The following is a 25,218-nucleotide window of genomic DNA, read 5'->3' on the forward strand; positions in this document are numbered from 1 at the left end:
TCAATAGTTCCTTTAGCTCACTGGTGATCCAGGGTTTGTTATTAGGGAAGCATCTCACTGTTCTGGTGGGGATGGTGTTGTCCACACAGAAGTTTATATAGTCAGTCACACACTCAGTCATGGCATTAATGTCCTCTCCATGTGGCTTACAAAGAGAAATCCAATCGGTTGCATCAAAACAACCCTGTAAGGCTTCTTCAGCTTCCTGTGACCACTTTCTTACAGTCCTTTTTGTGACAGGTAGTCTCTGGACAAGGGGTTTATATGCTGAACAGAGAAAAACAAGGTTGTGATCTGATTTACCCAGGGGAGGTCTTGATTTGGAAATGTATGAATCCTTGACATTTGTGTAAAACAAATCCAATGTCTTGTTTTCTGGTAGAGCAGCTGACAAACTGTTGAAAAGTTGGCAGTGTAGCAGAGAGTGAGGCATGATTAAAATCACCAGATATTGCCACAAAAGAATTGGGGTGTTGTGTCTGTATCTGAGCAACAACGGAACTGATGACATCACATGCAGTGTCGGCAACAGCTGAGGGTGGAATGTAAACAGCCACCAAAACAACACTGGTGAACTCTCTTGGCAAATAATATGGACGAAAACTTACTGCCAATAGTTCAATGTCAGGACTGCAGAGACGACTCTTCACAGTAACATGTCCTGTGTGACACCATCTGTTGTTGACAAGCACTGCCAATCCACCCCCTTTCCTTTTCCTGCTACTCTTTAAATCTCGATCTGCTCGTACAGTCAGGAAGCCCGGCAGAGAGACGCTGGAGTCGGGGATATGATCCTGCAGCCATGTCTCAGTAAAACACATAATGCTACATTCCTGATATTCTTCCTGAGTCCTTGTCAAGGCTAGAAGTTCATCCAACTTGTTAGCTAACGATCTTACATTGCCCATGATGACGGATGGCAGAGATGGTTTGAACTTCTTCTTTCTCTCTCTCCTCTTTGCTCCTGCTCTGCATCCACGACGCCTCCTTTTCAATTCCAGTGGGATTTCTGGCTTCAGTTGTCGAATTATTTCTGCTTTTCCAATGTTAATCAGCTGCTCCCTGTTGTAAACCACCTTGTTGCTATGGTTATGCATCATAACAAAAGAGCAAAATATACAAAAGTATTGGGAAAAATCAATCCAGCTGCACAGCATCCAAGGCAGGAAGGAACAGTTGTCCAAAAAATGCAATTTCTTCCAAGAAAAAACAGGAATGAAATTTAGAAAAAAGAATAAATCTCAATGTGAGGTACAGAGCTACTCCAACGTGCTGCCACCCTCAGCAGCGCATTCTGAGGATGAGTGGGTGGATGGATGGATGGATGAGTGGGTGGATGAGTGGGTGGATGGATGGATGGATGAGTGGAAGGATGGATGGATGGATGAGTGGGTGGATGAGTGGATGGATGAGTGGGTAGATGAGTGGATGGATGGATGGATGAGTGGGTGGATGAGTGGATGGTATAGTGGGTGGCTTTCAAAACATAGCGTTCAAACATGAGCCCTCGTCTCCTGCTCAGTGAAACGGGGCTGCAGCCAGCTGGTAACACCACAGAGAAGCTGCGCCAATTACTTTGCGGACCAGCGGTTTCACAGCAGTTAGTTTGAAGCACCATAAACATGTCAACACCTCAACACAAACTTATGGAAAGATGCTTCTTCCACAGATTCTTTGTAAAAATTCAGAGTCCAACCACTCAGCCTATGTGCACGTGTCACAGAGATGTGTGTACTCGGTTTTTATAGTCCGAACAACCAGGTCCTCCCAACCCTCCCAACTGATATGTGGGAAGTTTGGAGGCTGGGTGAACACCTTGGGTGTCCCAGCTTAACATTGGGAGAAGATTGGATGTGTTACTCACTTTACCTATCAGTGGTTTTAATCTTTTAGCTTATTGGTGTATGAAGGGATTGTGGAGTGAATGTACAGTTTTCCAGAATCTAATAGTCTGAATCATGTCAAAACAGAGGAGGAGTACTTATGGTGTGAGGAATAGGGTGTGTCTTTTTATATATGGCATTATAATTTTGAATTTGAGCTCAAAAGCCTGGTAATTGTATGTACTGTAAGCAATTAAGAAAAAGAGTAAATGATGAGTTATTCCCTTTAATCAAGCACCTGGTATTTAGTAAGGCAGGCACAGAATATAAAACGTTTTGATGAGGGGTAGCCTCAGTTAACACATTCATCAAATGAGTTGATTGCTATGTGCGGAGAGAACAGTGGCTGAAACTTGTTTGTGTAACCCCTCAGGTCCAGCCAACAGGAGCAGGGACAGCATTGATACTCCAGTGGCGAGTAATATAACCAACCTGGGCTGTATGGAGGGTAAAGAACCGACTCAGTCTGATCCTTCAGTTGTGACCGCTGACCTTCATCTAGTGGACCCTTCCACCTCTGCGGAGCCCTATCTTGCTCCAAGGTACATTTCTGCATCTCTCCACACAGCAATTCTTTGGTGAAGATGTGGAATCTTGTTACAGCACTTTTTGGTTCTATATTACCAGTGTTTTTTTTTATCTTACCAGTGGGGCCTGTATTACAAAGCAGTGTCTCAGTGAGGTAACCTCAGGTTTATAAAGCTGGTTCAGTTTTTACTGGGTGTGTCATCAGAGTAACTTATGCTGGAGACCTAAGTGCTCAGAAGCAGGTTAGGTTTTCAGATGAAAGATCAACACATGTAAAAGCACCAACCTTGAATGAAATACAGACGTGGGTTTGACTTTAACAAAGAGGCATCTTCTTTAGAGATATCGCCTGAAGGGAATGTATGTTTATGTATATGAGATTTTTAGCGATCTGGAAGAAACATTATTTTATGAGGAGAAATCTCTCCTTGGTGTGCTGATTTTTTATTTTTTATTTTTTTTTCCCCCTGTTAACTTGTTTGTGTTCTGTAAGACTCCTTGGATTATTAAATATCACAGAATTTCTTCTTATAGTGACACATTTTCGCATTATATAAAGTGATGTGTGCAATAGTGTAGTAGCAGGGAGATGTAAACCAGGTCAGACCAGCTGTGTTTGATGTTGTCCACACGCTCCACCGCCTCCCAGTGTATGATGGGGGGGTGCATGTTCTGTCTTCCTGGACCTCCTATAATCCACAACGACCTCCTTGGTCTTGCTGGTGTTCAGGATAAATTGGCTGAACACCATTGTGTCAGGTGCTGGATCTCCTCTCTGTCGCGGGTGTCATCATTGTCTGATAGGAGACCCATTATTCTGGTGGTGTCATCCACAAACCATGTTTGTGGAGTGGAAGGCAGAACAGCCATGTATGAACAGAGGGAAGAGAACCGGGCCGAGCACACAACCCTGCGGCGTACCTGTGTTCAGGATCAGTGTGGACGATGTGCAGTCGCCTTTTCTCACCACTGTTGGTGAAAAAGTCCTGATCCAATAACACAGTGATGTGGACAGTCCCAAGTTCTGGAACTTCAGTGCCTGCTTGTCCAGCATTTCAGTATTAAACGCTGAACTGAAGTCAACGAATAGTATCTGAGCATAAGTGTTCGGGTGCTGAAGGTGGGTTAGGGCTGTGTGAAGTTGAGACTGCATCGTCTGTTGATCAGTTCCCCCTGTAGGCAAACTGAAGGCTGTACAGACCAGCAGGGATGACGTCCTTGGTGTTCTTTAGGAGGATCATGATTGAGCCGGGTGACGGATGTTTTTTTAGGCACAATGATGGAGGACTTGAGGCAGACAGGGACCACAGCAAGCTGCAGGGACAGGTTGAAAATGTCCAGAAAAACTCTTGCTAGTTGGTCAGCACATGATTTCAGAGTCAGGCATGACTCTTTGTCTGGTCCTGCAGCTCTGCTGGTGTGGCTCCCCGTCAGGTTGGGACTCACCTGGTGTAGCTCCAGGACGGAAGGCTGATGCTGCTCCTCCAGCTGGGGATGAGATACAGTCTCGCTGCTGCTTGTGTCAAAGCTTCCCAAAAAGCTGTTCAAGGTGTCGGGCAGAGTGGAGTCATGGCTGACCTGCTGAACGCTGTGCTTGTAGTGCGTTATAGTCCTGATGGCCATTGCCACGCTGTTTGTACCTGAAATTTAGTTAATTGAATTAAAAATCACCACTGAACTATGAAACATAAACTTGTCGTTTTCACTGAGTGATTTTCTTTCCACAAATGAAGTTCAAATTACTTTTAAATAAACATGCAATTCTTTGAATGTATGTTAATGTTCCACAGGAGTTACACTCATCTATTGTGGCTGCAGCTCTATCATAAGCTCCTGAACTTCCTTTCCTTTAAATAACACATATGTGTATCTTTGTATATAAATCTTGCTTTCTTCTTAGTGATGGCACTTTTGTAAATCTCTACTGTGGGTGACTCACTTATCTTTGGTGCCTGTGCTGCCTGGCTCGTGTGCGTGGCAGGTTGGCAGTGTTGATGATGTACAGTCAGCTTTGTACGCAGTATTCATTACTGTGTCATTGTATTTGGTGTTGGGATTTTCCTATTAGAACCACTTTGCTTGCTGGTGTCCTCCATTTTCCTTGCAGTGAGAAAGCACAACATTCGCAACATTAGCTTTTACTGAGAGATTACCAGGGTATGCTGATAATAGACTGCCCTCTGCTGGATCTAATGGCACACTACTTCTAACGGTCTGAAGTACTGCCATCTGAAAACTTCAAAAGAAAAAGTGACTGAACTACATCAAATGTGTTCATATTCATTTCTACATCCACATCCATCTTGTATAATGTTTGAATTCATATCACCTGACTATTAAAACCATTTTTATTTAACATTTTAGAGGCCGGATGACATGATCTTAGGCATTTCAGAATGTTTTTTCTGTTTAACAGCCAGTGATGCCAGTGACAGAATAAAACTGAAACAAAAATACACCTGCAGCACATTCATATAATAAAATGCTAAACGGAAATGATCTTTCATAATGTGGAAGTGATATTGATAGTTGATTAACTTATGCTGTCAATAAACTGAACGCTAGCAGAACAAATTCACACAAATCATTTCTTTAGACTTTGAGACACAAGGGATTGTGCAAAAATGTTAAATGTAGGGGGGGTTTGTTTGACTGTTTTTAATGTATTTGCTTTTTATTTCTGTTTATTTTTTATGTTTGTGCACTGAATTAGGACTGCGCTTCCTTTTTTTTCTCCGTTACAGTGACAGTAAATCTAATCTGTTCTACTTCACACATGCTTTTTTGTCAGCTTTCCACCCTGCTTTTGTTGTTACTTTCAGTCTGATAAAAACCTTAAAATTCTGATATTATTTTGAATGATAGTTTTTAGAAACATGCAGCTCGAGGTCCGTCTGATGTTATCAACTGTCACGTGTGGGTGTAGAGAAGGGGAGGACACGGATGCGGACTTATAAAGAAAAGGGTGATTTATTAACAAAAAACAAAGTACAAACAAAAGGCGCGGCTAAGCCGGATTCAGAACACGTGACTGTGGAAAAACAAAAACACTTGGCAGGGCATAGAATAAATAGGTACTTAACTTGGACGAAAACTTGGCGTGGAAACATGGCGTGGAAACATGACGTGGAAACTAACAGCAACACAGTAACAGTACCAGTGACATCAACAAAGATCCGGCAAAACTGAAAGGGGAGGCAGGAAACTAAATAGGGAGTGAGTGATTAAGTGAGTGGGTGCAGCTGGTGGGGAATGAACAGGTGAGGGGAATGAACTAATGGCAAAACCTAAAACTCAAAACCTGGACATGAACTGAACACAAAAACATAACCTAAACATGAAAACTAAAAACATGAGTCTCTGGGCGTGACAGAGCCCCCCCCTCAAGGGGTGGATCCCAGACATCCCACAAAAGTCCAAGGGTGGGAGGGAGGGGCTCGAAGCCGGTCGGGGAACCAGAAACGGGCGTGGTACCGGCTTCGGGCAGCAGGAGGCAGTGGTCTGGCGGACGCCCAGACCGCAGACGGCGTAGCCGGAACAGGCGGTGGTCTGGCGGACGCCCAGACCGCAGACGGCGTAGCCGGAACAGGCGGTGGTCTGGCGGACGCCCAGACCTCCGTCGGCGTGGCGGCAGGAGACGGCGGTGGTCTGGCGGACGCCCAGACTTCCGTCGGCGTGGCGGCAGGAGACGCCGGTGGTCTGGCGGACGCCCAGACTTCCGTCGGCGTGGCGGCAGGAGACGGCGGTGGTCTGGCGGACGCCCAGACTTCCGTCGGCGTGGCGGCAGGAGACGGCGGTGGTCTGGCGAACGCCCAGACTTCCGTCGGCGTGGCGGCAGGAGACGGCGGTGGTCTGGCGGACGCCCAGACTTCCGTCGGCGTGGCAGCAGGCGGTGATCCGGCGGACGCCCGGACCCCCGATGACGTGGCAGCAGGAAGCGGTGGTCTGGCGGGCGGCCAGACATCCCGTGGCGTGGCAGCAGGAAGCGGTGGTCTGGCGGGCGGCCAGACATCCCGTGGCGTGGCAGCAGGAGGCGATGGTCTGGCGGGCGGCCAGACATCCCGTGGCGTGGCAGCAGGAGGCGGTGGTCTGGCGGGCGGCCAGACTTCCCTCTGCGTGGCGGCAGGAGACGGCCCGGCGGACGCCCGGACCCTCGATGACGTGGCTGGAGGAGGAGCCGGGGACCGTCCCAAGGTCGGACGGACCTCCGACGGGGGGGGAGCCCCCCCTTTAAGGGATGGATCCCAGACATCCCCAAAGTCTGGGGGTGGGAGGGAGGGGCTCGAACCGGTGAGTCCATGTCGGGCTCTGCCGCCTTATGGTCAGGCCCTGCGGCCTCTTGGTCGTGGTCAGGCCCTGCGGCCTCTTGGTCAGGCCCTGCGGCCTCGTGGTCAGGCCCTGCGGCCTCGTGGTCAGGCCCTGCGGCCTCGTGGTCGTGGTCAGGCTCTAAAGCCTCTTGGTCAGGCTCTAAAGCCTCTTGGTCAGGCCCTGTGGCCTCGTGGTCAGGCTCTAAAGCCTCGTGGTCAGGCCCTGCAGCCTCTTGGTCAGGCTCTAAAGCCTCGTGGTCAGGCCCTGTGGCCTCTTGGTCAGGCCCTATGGCCTCTTGGTCAGGCCCTGTGGCCTCGTGGTCAGGCTCTAAAGCCTCGTGGTCAGGCCCTGTGGCCTCTTGGTCGTGGTCAGGCTCTAAAGCCTCGGGAACGGCTGGGGCCGGGGCCAGCTCTGGAACGGCTGGGGCCGGGGCCAGCTCTGGAACGGCTGGGGCCGGGGCCAGCTCTGGAACGGCTGGGGCCGGGGCCAGCTCTGGAACGGCTGGGGCCGGGGCCAGCTCTGGAACGGCTGGGGCCGGGGCCAGCTCTGGGACGGCTGGGGCCGGGGCCAGCTCTGGGACGGCTGGGGCCGGGGCCAGCTCTGGGACGGCTGGGGCCGGGGCCAGCTCTGGGACGGCTGGGGCCGGGGCCAGCTCTGGGACGGCTGGGGCCGGGGCCAGCTCTGGGACGGCTGGGGCCGGGGACTGGGATGCTGGAGTGGTGAAGGAGGGTGTGTACAGCGCGGCTACCTTCTGTGGCTCCATGCCAAAGATATCCAGCATGGCAGCGCGCTGTACACACCTCACCTCTTCCCAGATGTGCGTCACTCCTGACATGTGCAGGAGGACCTGCTTCTGTAAAAAAAAGTCAATGAGCTCATTGGAAGAGTTCAGTTTCTCCCAGGAGGTGCAGCTCGATCCCGCTAGGCACCAGAAGTCCCCAGCCAGCTCCCAGAAGGCAGTGTAGTCCGCCGCGTCCATTTCTGGCCGGATCTTTCTGTCACGTGTGGGTGTAGAGAAGGGGAGGACACGGATGCGGACTTATAAAGAAAAGGGTGATTTATTAACAAAAAACAAAGTACAAACAAAAGGCGCGGCTAAGCCGGATTCAGAACACGTGACTGTGGAAAAACAAAAACACTTGGCAGGGCATAGAATAAATAGGTACTTAACTTGGACGAAAACTTGGCGTGGAAACATGGCGTGGAAACATGACGTGGAAACTAACAGCAACACAGTAACAGTACCAGTGACATCAACAAAGATCCGGCAAAACTGAAAGGGGAGGCAGGAAACTAAATAGGGAGTGAGTGATTAAGTGAGTGGGTGCAGCTGGTGGGGAATGAACAGGTGAGGGGAATGAACTAATGGCAAAACCTAAAACTCAAAACCTGGACATGAACTGAACACAAAAACATAACCTAAACATGAAAACTAAAAACATGAGTCTCTGGGCGTGACATCAACCTCTTTACGTGCACAGGGGGCACATTTCCAGCCAGAAACACTGTTCCACTGTCGAGTTGATAAGCAGCTTTGTGACTGCTTAGTGAGATCTCCATTGTAAGTGAATTAAATCGGGTAACAGGAAGATACATTTGATGGGTTGAACCTTCTGTGTTATTAAAGCCTTGATCAACTCTGTGTATGATGAAGTGTAATGTGTGTGTTTTTTGTGTTTTTGGGTCCCAGTTTCGCATTGGGTCCCGTCCAGCAGGAGTGGTTGGACCTGAGGATCCAGAGTGGCACTCGGCGCTGGAGGCTGCCATCATTGCAGTGTCTCTCTAAGGCTGAACCCTGAACAGATTTGACAGACACTCACTCTGGAGTTTCAAAGAAATATCCAGTCTATTTTTACAAATGCAAATGCAAATCATCGAAAACATGTTTTATCGCATGTAAATATTTTTTCTTAATTAAATCCATTTTATGCAGAAGTTTAATCAACACGACTTTGTGATTACTTGGCTTCATGACTGGATTGACTTATAATTTGTCTGAGAATGGTTCCATATGATAACAGTTTTGTGGATTTAGAGGGGATTTGAGTCAGGGCTCTTATGATTGAACTGTCTTTGTCAGCATACAGAACGGTACAAATTTATCCAAGTTTAATAAGACGATAAGGATTTTAAGGACTGCCAAAGGGCAAAGGAATCAAAGGATAAGGAAGAAGGAACAACAGATTACAGCAGCGTGCAAATGTAACAGCCCTCCTGTAGCTCAGGAGAGGAAATCAGAATGTCGCTGGTTCCACTCCCGGCTTCCCCTTGGCCACATGTCAGAAGGAGACTTAGAGGCTGTAAATCCAGTCACATACATCACACAAGGGATGAAGGAAGTGAAAACAAGAGGCATCAGGGGGGTAACATATATATCGGCCCTGAGGGGCCTAAGAGTACCATGCAGGTGTGTATTGATCCATGCTGGAGCTGTGATGAGTTCAGTCATGATACAAACTCTAATCCTCAGTGTGACCAAGGCCGGCCTGGGCAACGTGGAGCGAAAGGCCCGCTGGATACTTGGGCAGGGCCAGACTTTAAGATGGAGATTAAAATACAAATATCCATTTGGACCCCTAACAGGGAGGGATAACATTTAGGAACGAAAAGCATGAAACAGCTGATTATTTGATGAGTGATTTCATCATCAGGTTTCACACTTACCCACTAAACACAACACCTACTAACCTGATGTAAACATGTTCTTACAGATGGAAAGAAGAGCGAGTGTGGGGTGCTGAATGTGGGAGGATGTGAATTGGATGAATGAAATCTATTATAAGAAAAGTTTCATTCATGTGTTTTACTGGTTCATTCGAAAAGTTTTGTAAGAAATGATCTGGGTTGTTTAATCTGGTGCACTTAAGTAGAAACAGAATATACTGAAGGCACAACTGCTCTAAGTAAGACAAAGCACAGTGTCTTTAACAGCACAATTAAAGGCTTAATTTATGTCAAAGCAAAAACAAAAAGGATCCTGCAAAATTTGGCTAACATTCCGAAATTGCTCAAAGCAAAGAAAATTATGACAAAACAATGATGAGGAGAAAAGTGAGAGTATCAAAGCTTGAAAGATCTGGGCCCAGTGGTGTAGTGGTCCCTGGAGAAGTGGGTAAACTCTCAATTTGCCCTTTTTTTAAGAATTCCAGAAGAAACACGAGATGCTTCCACGAGTAAGAGGCGGGATGTTGGCCGGATTCACTTACCAGGCCAACTAGCGGTGGTGTTCCTGAATCTTCATAACAACTTAAATTTCTGCTTGTCAAAGCAAAAAAAAAAAAAAAATCAACGAAATAACGACTCGTAACTCAAAAAACTCGTATGTCGGGACACTCGTAACTCAAGGTACCACTTCATAGTGCTACATAGCTTCATGCTAACGTGACGTTAGCCTTTCATAACTTTAGCCTACTCCTACAGTGTAACAATTGGCAGCAAAATCTCTTCTCTAAATGTGCAGTGTCTTTAAAAAACTATTTGGAAATCACATTAAAACTTAACTCAAAATTATGTATTCCATGAAAGTAGCTTCACACATCTCCCACTGCCTCTGATTATCTCACCAGTCCTCGTGCCTAAAGTTAACCGGTGTAAACAGTGAAGGCACTGGCAGCGAGTACTGGCCGCATCAGGGGAGATTTAGAAGTGGGTATACGCAATGCTGACTGACAAATAAGTAGGTATAAGCCGTATACCCGCGTATACCCACGTATACCCGCGTATACCCGCGTATACCCGCGGATACCCACGTATACCCGCGTATACCCGCGTATACCCTGGACTACACCACTGTCTGGGCCCTTAGGTCAAAGCAAGCCTGCAAGGTAATAGTGATCCATTACCAACCAAAGATCTGATGTCTGACAACACAAGCACGACGCTGTGGCACTGCTAAGGAAACGTTAGCAGCTAAAGGCCACAAGGCTCGCCTCAAAATCAAATAAATGAATTACAGTAAATAAACAAATAAATGAAATGAAACATTATACACACATTATACAGAAAAGCAGTGGTTCCATCATGTGATGTTGTTGCATCTTTAAATTCACACTGTTGTTGGTACCAGGTGTTCTTGAGTCAACTGGAGCAGAAGAACTTAATGCTGATCCTGAACTGTCTATGGACGGCTCAGCATCACCAAACACAGCCGCTGGTAAGAATTAAGGAGAATTTTCATAAGCAACTAGTGAGAATTAAGTGGATTGTGTTGAAATTTTATCTGAACTCTTCTGATCTGAAGTAAGAGAGGGCAGGTGATATTTAGCCTAAACAGGTAAATCAGTCACTCAATGAGAAGACATGGCTGCTTCCTTGATGCTGTGCTAACCCTAACCCAAAATAAAATCTGACCACAAACACTTCTGTCCTGCAGCAAAGAGCAAAATTTGATGATGTTACCGCATTTCTTATTAATGCTGTACAGCAGGTTGGTGAGTAATTTTGGTGTCGTCCTAAAATGTTTTTCATATCAATTGGCCAGTTTGTTTTGCTTTTGGGTCCATATGAAATCTTGATTGGTCGACCAATGAATACTAGGATTGGACCTGTTAAAAGGCAGTTCCTGAAAGTGGAATGTTGTGAAGATGACATGTTGCACTGTTGTACCGCTTGGTTCTGCAAGACGGGCCTGTCACATCAAGATTATGGTGGAACAATCACATGATCTTATTCCACATGTGCACAATGAGGGCCCAGAAGGGTGGACAGCCAAGATAAGCGCTCCACCCCAACTGAGTGAAAAGCCAATTTGAAGAATTCATTCCACCAAGTGGCTGCCAAATTTTAAACAATCTGTAGTCTTCAACCGCTGTCAAGAAAATGTGTCTGAATTCCCTCCTGAATTATCCTAAAAGAAGGTTAGTTTGGGAAAAGGGGGTGGAAAAGAGTCCGTCATGCAAGTGAAGTAGGCTTGTAGCCTCTCCCTCTGAGCTAGCTCCGGCACTAAACCGAAAATTTTTCCATATCCTAAATGTACAGGTACACTTGGGGATAATTGTCCATAGACTCTGAACTGGATTTCTCATTTTGAGAAACACCACATCAACCCCTTTGAGTAATGCTGAGCAATGTTACATTAATGCCCTGTGAAACCAAGTACCTCATCATTGACTCCTATCCTCCGAGCATACAGATGATCTGTGATGGGAGGTCATTTCATTTCCAACATTGAGGCTAAATGGCCGGGATCAGTTCATGATTCTAGGATGTTCCGAGCATCCTCAATGGCACAGAGGTTTGCACAAGGCGCAAGAATTTTACTTACCCGGAGTGTACTTTTGAAGTAAGGTGTAGCATAGGCAGAATTTTGGTAATGTAATGAGAGGTCAGGTGTAGAGGTCATCTTAAGGAATTTAAAGTGCTCATCATACTTTATTATAGATAGCCATATAAGGCACATATTGCATCAAATTGCCTAAAGTCTTAACACATGTATTTTTTTTTATTTTTTTATTTTATTTTTTTTTTATTTAAATATGCACAATGATAAAACAATAAAATACATTTATTAATACAAAGGCCAAAAGAATGTGCAGGAGAGGAAAGGAAGCCCAAGGGCTTATATAAATCCCCCCCCCCCAAATACAAAACACTAAATTAAATCAACCAATAAAAGAAAAGAAAAGGCAGAAAAAAATGAGGAGGAGACAAGGAAAAATACAGAGAGAGAACAAAATCACAATTTCATTTCAATTGAAATTTTGCCTGGACAGAAGATACCTCACCAAACTAGACTTAAACATTTTGTAGGAGGATAAAAGCTTGAGACTTCTGTCTAAGGAGTTCCAGAGCTGGGGACCATGGAATTTGATAAAACATTTATGTCTGGAAGTTCTACAAAGAGGTAAAAGAAAATTGTTCTGACCTCTTACTGAATATGAGTGAATATCTGATGATAACAAGAAGAACGTATGAAAAGTGCCTGGAATGTCTTGTTTACAATGAATGAAATTAAACATAAACAGAGATGTTTGAAGCATATTAATAGAAAAAATTGACAAGAGTCTGAATTTACTGAATAAAGGTGCAGATGGCGCCTGATTTGTAGAGTTTGAAATCATTCTTAAGAATCTTTTCTGAATTAGGAGTATCTGGTTAAGGTAAGAAGAATATGAGGCACCCCAAGCAATATTACAATATGTTAAATATGGATAAATTAAACTGTAATATAATGTCATGAGACAAGATTGATTAACTAAGGGAGCGACTCTTCTGATAATACCATAAGACTTCATAATTTTTTTGCATACATACTCAATATGGTTTCTCCAGGACAATCTTTCATCGACCAATATCCCAAGAAATTTCATACATGAGACTTGTTTAATTTCCATGTTATTAATTTGCTGCTTTAAGTCCTGCTTAGGAAAAGTTTTATTTTTGTTTCTGAAAAGTATATAATTGGATTTGTTCACATTCAAAGAAAGCTTGTTCATCTGAAACCATTCTGAGGCGTATTCCAGTGTGGTATTAGCATTTCTGATTAGACATCCAAAGTCAGAGTGAGATATGACAATGTTGGTATCATCCGCAAATAAAATGGACAAAGAAGAGTCAGACATTACAGCAAAATCATTAATGAAAATTAAAAACAAAAGGGGGCCAAGAATTGACCCTTGGGGCACACCATAGGATAGTTTTGCTTTCATAGATTCATGACCATTAAAGCAAACATACTGTTCTCTGTTACTAAGGTAATCAGTAAACCATTTGAACACAACATCTTGAAGACCATATCTGTGAAGTTTTGACAAAAGAATATCATGGTCAACTGTGTCAAATGCTTTTGAGAGATCTAAGAAAATACCAATAGCAAACATATTTTTATCCAGAGCAGTAGAAATTTGATCTATTAGTTGCAAAACAGCCATATATGTTGAATGCTTTTTTCGAAACCCATATTGGTGTTTAAACAGAATATTATTATCATTAAGGTGTTTAATAACTCTGGAGAAAACTAACTTTTCCAAAACTTTGGAAAAACACGGTAACATAGAAACCGGTCTATAATTGTTAAAAACACTCGGTTCACCTTCTTTAAAGAGAGGTAATACCTTTGCCACTTTAAGATCATTAGGAACTACCCCAGTCTTTAGTGACACAGTTAAGACATGTGCTAAAGGTTTACTAATGTAGAGAACAACTTCCTTCAGCAGCTTGGCCTTGATTTCGTCGTGACCTGCTGCTGAATTTTTAAGATTTACAATAATGTCGATCACTTCCTTAACTGTGGGAGGTTCAAAGTTTTGCAGGGTAGGAAAGTGACCAATGATATTATCTATAGGGCATTTATTAGATGGAGAGATTCTCTTGGCAAAAGTGCTACCAACATTTACAAAGAAGTTATTAAATTCATTTGCTATGTCAGAGAGATTGGAGAATGTGGACTTGCCATCTGTAAATTGAGATGGGAATTTTGCAGGTGCCTTTTTCTTGTTTAATAGTTTGCTAATAATATTCCATGTATTTTTTATGTTTTTTGTAGATTCTTTCAATTTATCAGAGTAGTATTTCTTCTTTGCCATACGGAGCAAATAAGTAAACTTGTTTTTATATTTTATATATGTACTAGAGTTCAGTGGAGTTGGATTAGAAATAAACTTTTTATATAATCTGTTTTTCTTTCTTGAGGATTTTAAGAATCCGGTAGTGAACCAAGGTTTATTAAAACCATGTCTTTTATTAATTTTAAGGCTCACAAGTGGAAAGCACTCATTAAATGCAGACTTAAACAGATGAATAAAAGATTGATAGGTTTTGTTGGCGTCCTGTTGACCATAAACATCATCCCAATTTACTTTTTCAAGCAATCCTCTGAAGCGTTTGACGTTATCTTCATTAAACTTGCGGAAATTTGTTCTGACATTTAGAACCCTATGATTAAAACTATTGTTTGAAATGATATGGAATACAGGAAGATGGTCAGAAATGTCAGAGTATAATATACCTGAGTCTGCTGGATAATCAAGTGTGTTAGTTATAATGTTATCAATAAGAGTGGCTGTATTACAGGTCACTCTAGTTGGTTTGTCAATAAGAGGAAAAAAATAGGATGAATATAACACATTTAGAAAATTAACAGTCGAATGATTCTCAGTATTGATAAGATTGATGTTAAAGTCACCAAGCAAATAGCAAAGTTTACCTTCCTTATTAACAACATCAAGTGAAGCTGTGAGTATCTCATTGAAGGAATTAATTTCACTATGAGGTGGACGATAAATACAACCAATTATGACATTTCTTCCTCCAAAAACAGGGCAAGACATTAATTCCAAAAAGATAGATTCAACCCCAGTTTCATTTGAGATTAAATCCAAATCTTTTCTTACTTTGAACTGATATTTATCATGAACAAATACAGCAACTCCTCCTCCAACTCTTTCCTTCCTATTTGAAAATACTAATGTGTACTGAGGCATATTATAAAGCTCAACACTTTCATCAGAAAGCCAAGTTTCCGTCAAGGCAATAATTGAAAATTCATGTTTTAGTGTTGACAAAAAATGCATAAATTGATCATTATTCTTAGGAAGGCTGCGTATATTTAAGTGAATTGTGGAAAAGACACTGGAATTGCTGGTTTCATTGCCAATCAACATATGAAATTCATCTTCATTATAATAGTTACATGAGTTAGACTCTCTGCTAAATCTGTTAAAAAAATTAACATCAGGGTCATGAGAATCAATGCACTCCATATAAGTATAATTATTTGTAGTGAATGGGTTAAAAGATTCAATCATGTCAAAAACTGAAAAACAAACAATAAAAAAAAAATAGAAGTGAATCAAATGAGGTTGAAATCAGCTCCAGCGCATACCTGCTGGGATTAAACATCTCTCTGCTGTCTTGGGGTGCTGCTGCGGGGATGTATTATCAGCTTATCATGACGCAGAAAAGCGATGTCCCCTCTTTCTCGAGCAGCTTTCAACTTAGGCATCAAGTCTTTTCTTTTCTGACGGATGGCATCTGTATAGTCTTCATTTATATAAATGTTGGAGCCTTTAAGATATTTGGCCCTCTGGAGAATCATCGATCTGTCCTTGTACTTCACAAACTTAACTACAATCGGCCTGGGTCTGTCACTCCTGGGCACAGGTTTCCCTGCACGGTGGGCCCGCTCCACCTCGATCACCCCCTGCAGTTGTAGTTTCTCCATGAAGACTCTCTTGACCTTTTCCTCTGAATCGGCCCATGTTTCTCCCGGTGTTTCTTCAATTCCATCTATGACTAAATTGAGTCTTCTGGACTGACCCTCCAGATAATCCATCTTGTCAGTGACAGGCAACAGACTCTCACATATCTTAAAAATTTCAGATTGCATGTCTTTACAGTGATCAGACTGTTTAATATTACCCATTTTAATGTCATCGACCTCCTTCTGTGTGAAGTGAATGCTGGCTTTAATTTCTTGAACTTCCTTTGAAATATCATCCAGCCGTGTGTTTGTTGAGTCCAAGATTATTTTAACAAAGCCTTTAAAATTCTCTTGCTGTTGTTGCAGGAGAGCTAAAAACATCTCTCTCTGCTGTTGCATTAGTTCATTTACCTGTGTGAGCGTAATAGACTCCTCCTCAGGCTTCACTTCCAGCTTCTGCTTAGGTGGCATGTTGATACTGAGAGAGGCTGGTGGTAGCCTGTTAGACTGGAGGGATCCTAATCCTAGTGAGTAGCCCAGTGGTTGTGTAGGCCTGTTGGTATCCTAGAGGCCAAGTGGAATCCTGAGCTTTCTGGTGGTCTGAAGGCTCAGTGAAAACCTGGGTCTGCTGTATATCCATCCAACATTTCTCTTATTCTGCAGGAGAGTTCAATGGTGTCCTGCTTGGGGACAGAGGCTATGCATGCTGGCCGTACCTCCTCACGCCATATCCTGATCCAGGAACAAGGGCGGAGAGGGCGTTCCACCATGCACATGCAAAAACAAGGGCACGGATAGAAATGACCTTTGGCCAAATTAAATACAGATTCATTGTTCAAAGTTCTCAGGCACCATGGCTGACTTCTGACCGAGCCATCTTAAATTTGATAGTATACTTCATATTTTATACATTTTGTCTTGTGGACAACTTTTCAGGCTCAAGTCTTTTCTTGCTTGAGTCCCTGCAGGTTCTAGTGCCTGAAAGGACTCAGTTTCTCCTGACACAGTGAGGGACCTGTACAGGGACACATATTTCCCTTGATCCTTAATTGTTGTGACCTTTGAGTTAGAACTTCTTTTCATAATTTAGCATTGACACAGTAGCAGTTTAAGTCAGAGCAAGTTTAAGAAGGCTAAATGGACAGAGATGATTTATAATTTTCCATACATTAGGTCATGGCTTAGTACTTTTACACAATATGAATTAAAGTTATTTAATTTAAGAAAGAGCAGTATATGACAGTACTTGATGAACCAATATGCATTGTTTGCTGAGAAGTGGGTGTGGTACAGGAGCAAATCACCACAATATAATACCCATGCAGAAAAATGATGACCATGACAACGGTCATATCTTAAAGATCTCATTATAAGATATTTTCCTAGCAGAGCACTTCGCCACACAAACTGCAGGTTTACTTGAGGTTCCCAGAGTTTCTAAAAGTAGAATGGGAGGCAGAGCCTTCAGTTGTCAGGCCCCTCTCTGTGGAATAAGCTGCCAGTAAATGTCCAGGAAGCAGAACTTTCCTTTTTTATAAAGCTTATAGCTAGGGATGGCTCAAGTGACCCTGAAACATCCCATAGTTAAAGGGACAGTTCGCCTCTTTTGACATGAAGCTGTATGACATCCCATATTAGCAACATCATTTATGAACATTGACTTACCCCCTGCTGCGTCCTGTGAGCCGAGTTCCAGCCTCGTTTTGGCGTTGGCGAAGGTAGTCCGGCTAGTTGGCTAGGGTCCCAAAAATAAAGCGTTCCCTCCAGAAAAAGTCAGACCTCACAATCACTTGGCGCTATTTTTGCCTCCCTTCATATCAATGCGTTCAGCCACCTAGCGATAGCATCTGTTACGGTGTTTGCTGCTCGGAAGCAGGGAGTGCTCGGTCTGCACTTCGGTCTGCACGGTTTACACAGCACGCAGTGATACGAAGGGAGAGAGTGTAAACCAGTGCACCGCTTAGGCATTTATTGATGCTGTTGGTGCTAATCACAATGTAACTGTATCAAATCAAATTTATTTATATAGCACATTTCATGTACAAACAATTCAAAGTGCTTTACATAAAATAAAAGCATTGCAGCAGGGAGTGGAATTAAATACATTAAAATACATAAAAGAATATAAAGAGAAACAAATAAAATCATTTAAATGAATTTAAAAACAAGCAACAGTCCAGATAAGTTAAAAGATATCGTGCAGATTTCATGCATAGACACATGAGAACAGAAATGTTTTTAACCTGGATTTAAAAATGTCTCCATTTGGTGAAAGTTTAATCTCCACTGGCAGTTTGTTCCACTTGTTTGCAGCATAACAGCTAAATGCTGCTTCTCCATGTTTAGTCTGGACTCTGGACTGGACCAGCTGACCTGAATCCTTGGATCTAAGAGCTCTGCTGGCTTTATATTCTCTGAACAGATCACAGATGCATTTTGGGCCTAAACCGTTCTGGGATTTGTAAACCATCAGCAGGCTTTTAAAATCTATTCTGTGACTGACTGGAAGCCGGAGTAAAGATTGTAAAACTGGTGTGATGTACTGTGAGTTGAACTGTAAACATTAGGTCAACAAGCCTCTTTGTTGAAGAGTGGGATACGTTTCAAATGCTTTATTTATTTAAATCTGCTTTTGTTCATTTATCAACCTATCCTTGTGGAATAGTGGAATATTTTTTGTTAACTTCTATTTGTTGAACCATGGTATCAATAAAAAAAAAAAGCTACAGGATAGTAAGACCTGAACTGTTGCTTCATTTATCCAATTTCCACTACCATGGAAAAAGTGGGCCGGTCTTGGGCCTGAAATTCCTGGGCTGACAAGTGGCCCCACTCCAGCTCTGACCACAGGAGTTCATTTATCTAGGCTATTTGCATTTTGGCTCACCTTTCTTGAGAAAGAAGTTGGTCAGCAGTTGCTTTCCCTCATTTCCTTTTGTTTTTTTTTCTCTTTCCTGTCTCCGTTTCCTTTTTTTGAAAACCATTTCGTGCAAGGAGTGAGTGTGCCTGTACTCAGACACCATATGTAGGCTCGGACACAAAATTCAATCCATCAATCAACCAATCAATTTACACAAAACATTGAATTAACATTAGTTAGCAACATTTACTGTGATCTTTAAATCATATTAATATTGAAAGGAACCCCCCCGCCTGGTAACTCAGTCCCACTTTCGGGCTCAAATCAATGCTCCACTGAGATGACACATTAGTCTAATCACCAATCAATATTTGTTTAAAATTTTTCACATATTTTCAATTGATATTATTAAGCTAGAAATTCTATTCAATCATCTGTTGCAGAAATTAATAGCTGTGCTTAATTTATAATAAAAGAAAAATCCCACTTTTCATTACAAATTTTAGCCCAATAGAAGATGGCAACACAGAATTCTGTTTCCAAAATCATGGCAAATTTATTCAATTACTTTTTACAACAACAAAAAAAAAGTTATACAGGGTTGGTTTTACAGGCCTCACACAAAGATATTAATGGTTCAACTGTCAATGTCGATCAGAAAAAGATCTTAATTACAGCTATTATCCACCACACATAACAAATCCACAAGGTTTTGAGTGCTAAAATCTAGGAGAAAAAAGGGAAAGTGACTGGAAATATTAGGCTTAATAAAACCTCAAACATGTACACACGTGCACAAAATTGTTGGTACCCCTCTATTAACTCACAATGGTCACTGAAATAACTTGGAACATACAAAAGTAATAATAAATAAAAATGTAATGAAAATTAACCAATGAAAATCAGACGCTGCTTTGGAATTGTGGTTCAACAGAATCATTTTAAAAAAGCATGTTAAAGGTAAAGGCTATTGGACCATCTCCAAGCAGCTTGATGTTCCTGTGACTACAGTTGCACATATTACTCAGAAGTTTAAGGTCCATGGCACTGAAGAGACAGATAATACAAATGATAACCAAAGAGCCCAGAACAAGCTCCAAAGAAATTACAGGTGAATTCCAAGGTCAAGGTACACCAGTGTCAGATCGCACCATCCGTCGTTGTTTGAGCCAAAGTGGACTTCATGGGAGATGACCAAGGAGGACACCACTGTTGAAAGCAAATCATAAAGCCACACTAGAATTTGCCACAATGCAATATTGAGAAGCCACAAAGCTTCTGGGAGAATGTCCTTTGGACAGATTAGACAAAGCTGGAGCTTTTTGGCAAGGCAGCTCAGCTCTATGTTCACGGACGCAAAAATGAAGCATAGCAAGAAAAGAACACTGTCCCGACTGTGAAACATGGAGGAGGCTCGGTTATGTTCTGGGGCTGCTTTGCTGCATCTGGCCCAGCGTGTCTTGAATCTGTGCAGGGTACAATGAAATCTCAAGACTATCATGGCAGAAATGAGTCTCAGTCGCGGGTCATGGGTCTTCCAACAGGATAATGACCCAAAACACACAGCTAAAAACACCCAAGAATGGCTAAGAGCAAAACACTGGACTATTCTGAAGTGGCCTTCCATGAGCCCTGATCTAAATCCTATTGAACATCTGTTGAAGGAGCTGAAACATGCCGCCTGGAGAAGGCACCCTTCAAACCTGAGACGACTGGAGCAGTTCGCCCACGAGCAGTGGGCCAAAAGACCTGTGGACAGGTGCAGAAGTCTCATTGACAGTTACAGAAACCGTTTGATTGCAGGGATTGCCTCAAAAGGTTGTGCAACAAAATTTTAAGTTAAGGGTACCATCATTTTTGTCCAGCCCTGTTTCATTAGTTTGAACCACAATTCAAAAGCAATGTCTGATTTTCATTAGTTAATTTTCAGTACATTTTTATTCATTATTACTTTTGTCAGTTTCAAGTGATTTGAGTGACCATTAACAGAGGGGTACCAACAAGTTTGTCCACGTGTGTATTTGTGCTTTACTACCTATGTAATTTCCCTAAAACCCCTTCTAGGTATAACCAGTTTCAAAAGAGGGTAACCTCTGCAATCTGTATTGAATGTCCAAAAATATAAACTGTCCATCTGAAATTTACAATCCGATTCTTATCTGGATATGCATGGTTTTCCTCATATGATCTTGGAACAAAAATCAAAAGAAAGAGTGGGAGAGAAAAGATTAAATTTCAACAATTTAACCCTAAAGTTAGTTAAATCTCTTGAGAATTTACTTTTACTATTACAAACATTGCTACCATGACATATTTCAGAAGAGAACATGAACAAGTCAAAACTGAGGGTTGCTTTAGTACAGTGATGTCAAACTCCGGTCCTCGAGGGCCGCTGTCCTGCGGGTTTTAGATATTTGCCTGCTTCAACACACCTGATTTAGGTCGATGGCTCATTAGCTGGTTTGTGCAGAATTTAACAATATTTAATCTGAATCAGGTGTGTTGAAGCAGGGAAACATCTAAAGCCTGCAGGAGAGCGACCCTCAAGGACCGGATTTTGACATCACTGCTTTAGTAAATATAGAATTGATGACTTATCAGATCTCAGTTGGACAGGATCCAGAGCATACACACTTTGTAAGATGCTATTTGCATAGAAAAGTAATTTTTCATTGTCAATTTCAGAAACTGGGTCAAGGCCGTGGCAAAATCTCTCGGCTCATGTTCTGTCACTATTTCAGGATGACACTTTCCAGTCTGGCTCATCTTTTTTCACTTTGCTGTATTAAGTTATATCAAGCTCCATATTGTTTACTGTTGTGTTTTTTACACATTGGGCCTCATGCAACAACCGTTCCTACGAACAGATTTGTTCTTAAATCATGCGTACGAGTAATTTAAGAGAATTTGCGCATTCACCAATCTTTTCGTATTTTAAGTTTTCTTTCAGGTACGAACAGAATTTTCGAGTGATCCAGACCTGTCGGAGGAGTTTATCTAAAATAGTCCGCTGTTATTTGAATCAAGTTTGCTTGACTAATGGATTGTATATTTAATTACTTTGAAGCAAACATAAATAAATATATACATCATACCCCATAATGATGCTGTACAGACAAATGGCTGACATCGCAATTAAGATTGCCAAGCACTGTGCTTCTGCAAATATGCAGCTTGCTAGAGCCACAACTCCAGAGAGAAACACGCCGATCAAACCCAATTCCACCACACGTCCAGGTCCTCACCACCCTTGGATTTCTGGCCACTGGAACCTTTCAGAGGGAGATTGGAGACAGATCGGGGGTGTTCCAGTCCTCTGTGAGTTGTCAAAGCTCTCATCAGTTTATCACCCATGGTACATCACATTCCCATACACCGCTGTCCAACAAGTACAAATTAAGAGGGACTTTCATGCCGTGGCTGGACTGCCAAACATAATCGGAGCAATAGACTGCACACATATACGCATCAAAGCACCCGTGCTGTTGAGGAGCGCACTGAGCTGAAGGCCAGGTGGGTGTGTCTCCATACAGCGGGGGGCAAACTGCTCTACAGCCCAGAGAAGGCATGCCAGATTTGCACAATATCGCCATGAACGAGGGTCTCCTACTACCTGAACCAGCCCAGGCAGACCAGAAGGTGTGGTGCCAGAAGACCCCCCTCATGGACCACCCCATCAAAGAGCCATCATGATGAGGCAACAACTAATGGCACGGCTTTAGTTGCAGTCATCGAGCGCCTGGCCATGGCGAGACGTTTTTTTTTTTTTTTTTTAAGCCATTTTCATATAAAACCATTTCTTCTTTATTTCGGTGACATTATGAACTACAGGTGACACAGAATTAACAGCACTCATAATAACTTCCCATTTCTTGGCTTTAGCAGGTCCCGTAATTCCACTGCTGACTGCTAAAAATGACAGATTTTCCTTTCTGGATCTCTGAAAGCAGAACTTCAGTCTCAGAGCCCGTAAAGTTGTTCTTTTTGCGCCTTGATGCCGTTTTCATGACTCAACACTTCCTGGCACAGGAGAGAGGAAGCACAGCCTTATATGGTATCATTTAGGGTGTGGAGTATGCAAATGTACTGTCCTCGTGCACGTGCACTTAAATACGCACGGGTGGCATTCATCATTTACGCAGGTCGTTTACACACTTTTTTCCAAGTTAAGAGCGTTCATACAAAAAAAAGTGAGAGAAATTTAGAATAAAAATACGAAAATGTTCTTGCATGAGGCCCGTTGTTTCTAACTATCAGATGCTTAACCCTCAACTGTTAAAGGTTTTAATCCCATATTGGCAACAGTAATCCTAAAAAACAAATACAGCAGGTCCAGCAGGTCACTGGCTGGAATGGACCATCACAACCATTTAGCAGGTACTCTACCCGAGACCAGGACCCGTTGTTGGGTAAAGGCTCCACTCCTAGCGTCCGGCACATCAGGTTATAGATATCCACTGATCGAATTGGAGCTGCGCGAACATTCTGCTTGAAGTCTGGATAGAATCAATGAATCATAAGATGTGAGCTTTACGGTGTCCTATTCCAATTCCAATTTAGTTTTGCAAATACTTGACAAAACATGACATTTATTGTGGGGGAAAAAAAAAAAAACTGGGATCCAACCCAAACTACTTTAGCATCTTCTCCTAGTACAGTACTAGATGCAGTGGACCAAGGGAGAAGGGTGTGGGGTTAAAGGACAGGTACGTAATATCGTGATGCTCATGTGCAAAATATGAAAAGAAAAGAAATATATTAAATATTTCCACAAATAGGCTTTCATTTTAAGGAAAAGTAAGGACATCAGATCTGGCATGTGACTGAACAGAAGCCCATTCTGTTGTGATGGGTTCATGTAATTTTCTTTTTGGACCTGGAGCACTGGAGAATTGGACTGAAGACAAGTTTCTGTGCAATCTGTTGGTTTCCTTAGCTAGGAAATTGTTTTTGAATTGGCTCTATATGAATGAATTGGATTATTTTGTAAATAATTATGTTTACAATGAATTGAATTCCAATTGGCTTGAATTGGACTTTATTATTTAAGTGCCTTGAGATGACATTTGTTGTATTTGACGCTATATAAATAAAAATGAATTGAAGTGAATTGAATATTCTGTTATGCTGAGAACACCTGCAGCTTAACTTGAGGAGTTTACCTAATCTACACCAACTAACTATGGAGCGTGCAGTATTTACTGCATGACAGTATTACATTTCGCACTAAATATGTTGTTAGTATGCAACAATAAAAGTAATTCAAATTTTAGTGTGATATGGTATTCATAGTTGTTTTCTGATTGTGGAAACCTCAAGTAAACACATCTGTGTTTATCATTGTTTAATGCACTATGACAAGAGAAGTTATTCATATGGATTAGTTGATTTCACCAAAGAATCATAAATGGCTACTTGAATGGCACTAGTCCTGTTTAATTGATCAAAGTGGAACATTTTCCTCACAATCAAACTTCTTTTCATGAAACTTGGTAATTTAATGTATTTTTTTCTGGTTTGGTCATACTTTGAACAATCCTCCTTGCCAATAGATTTATAATTTCATATAAAACCTTAGACTTAATCTCATGTTTTCAATGATTTTACTCATGAAATCTAAGGATGACCTAAATTAGACAGAAACCTCAGCTTTGTCCAAGCAAGCAAGCTTTACATGTGAGCACAGGTTAAGAGGATCAGAGATCTTTGAGGCTCTTCAGCTAAAAGAGGTGCGATATATACTGTCAGATAAACCCAGCGATCCGCATTATGATGAACGTGTTTATTGCTTGAAGAGTGAACAAATTCAAATTTAAAAAGATAAATAATTCAGACATTACAGAAACAACTGTTTACATTTATTCACCTATCCAATACTTTTATACAAAGTGACCTAAAAGTGAGGATTATATCTGGGGCTGTGGATGTTCCCCCCAGGACACCTTGTGGATTTGGAAAGCCAAGGTAAGACAAACTTTTTTCTAATGTACAGCTCAGCAACTTTACAGAGAGCATCAAACCACCAACCTCTCCCTGTGCATTACAGAATTTATTTCAAAGTTCTTTTATTTACATATTCAATTCAATTCAATTCATTTTTATTTATATAGGGATCCTTGTTTAAAAGTGTAAAAGTAGATCCCAGGTATGTCATTAAAATTTGTTTCTTACCAGGTCCTCTCGCCAAGAAAAATCCTCTCATGTCAAGAAACTCATTGTCATAACCATGCCAGCCATTCTGCCACGCTGAGGGTTCCGTAGAGCCATTCTTCCAAAAGGGGAGTTTTGTCTTATTCTGCAAAGAACACACACACACACACACAACCTTAAGACTTAACAATAAAAGAAATCTTAGTTTTGAGTACAGTTTAATGGAGTTTTAATGGACTCACGTACAACATTTGGTGCTGTTAAATGCTGTTTCCTACTGAGATCACTGTGTGTACACGAGATAAAAACAATTCCAACACGAAAAATGCATGGAAGTTCCTGAGGTCCTC

General features: G+C 42.2%; 2 protein-coding genes across 2 annotated transcripts in view; one reads left to right on the top strand and one right to left on the bottom strand.

Moving 5' to 3' along the window:
- Positions 1-8,646, top strand: part of ccdc142 (coiled-coil domain containing 142) — a 43,116-nt gene extending 34,470 nt beyond the window's left edge. Inside the window, exons 17-18 of the mRNA XM_075480809.1 lie at positions 2,257-2,425; positions 8,410-8,646. Of these exons, the coding sequence (XP_075336924.1) occupies positions 2,257-2,425; positions 8,410-8,518 (278 nt within the window). The 3' untranslated portion in view covers positions 8,519-8,646. The remainder of the gene's footprint in view (positions 1-2,256; positions 2,426-8,409) is intronic.
- A 10,603-nt stretch (positions 8,647-19,249) lies between these two features.
- Positions 19,250-25,218, bottom strand: part of enpp6 (ectonucleotide pyrophosphatase/phosphodiesterase 6) — a 39,461-nt gene continuing 33,492 nt past the window's right edge. The window contains exons 7-8 of the mRNA XM_075480810.1: positions 24,890-25,013; positions 19,250-23,214 (exon numbers count right to left, since the gene is read on the bottom strand). Coding sequence (XP_075336925.1) covers positions 23,003-23,214; positions 24,890-25,013 — 336 coding nt within the window. The 3' untranslated portion in view covers positions 19,250-23,002. The remainder of the gene's footprint in view (positions 23,215-24,889; positions 25,014-25,218) is intronic.

Source organism: Odontesthes bonariensis, chromosome 13 (genome assembly GCF_027942865.1).
Source record: "Odontesthes bonariensis isolate fOdoBon6 chromosome 13, fOdoBon6.hap1, whole genome shotgun sequence".
Classification (NCBI taxonomy): Eukaryota; Metazoa; Chordata; class Actinopteri; order Atheriniformes; family Atherinopsidae; genus Odontesthes; species Odontesthes bonariensis.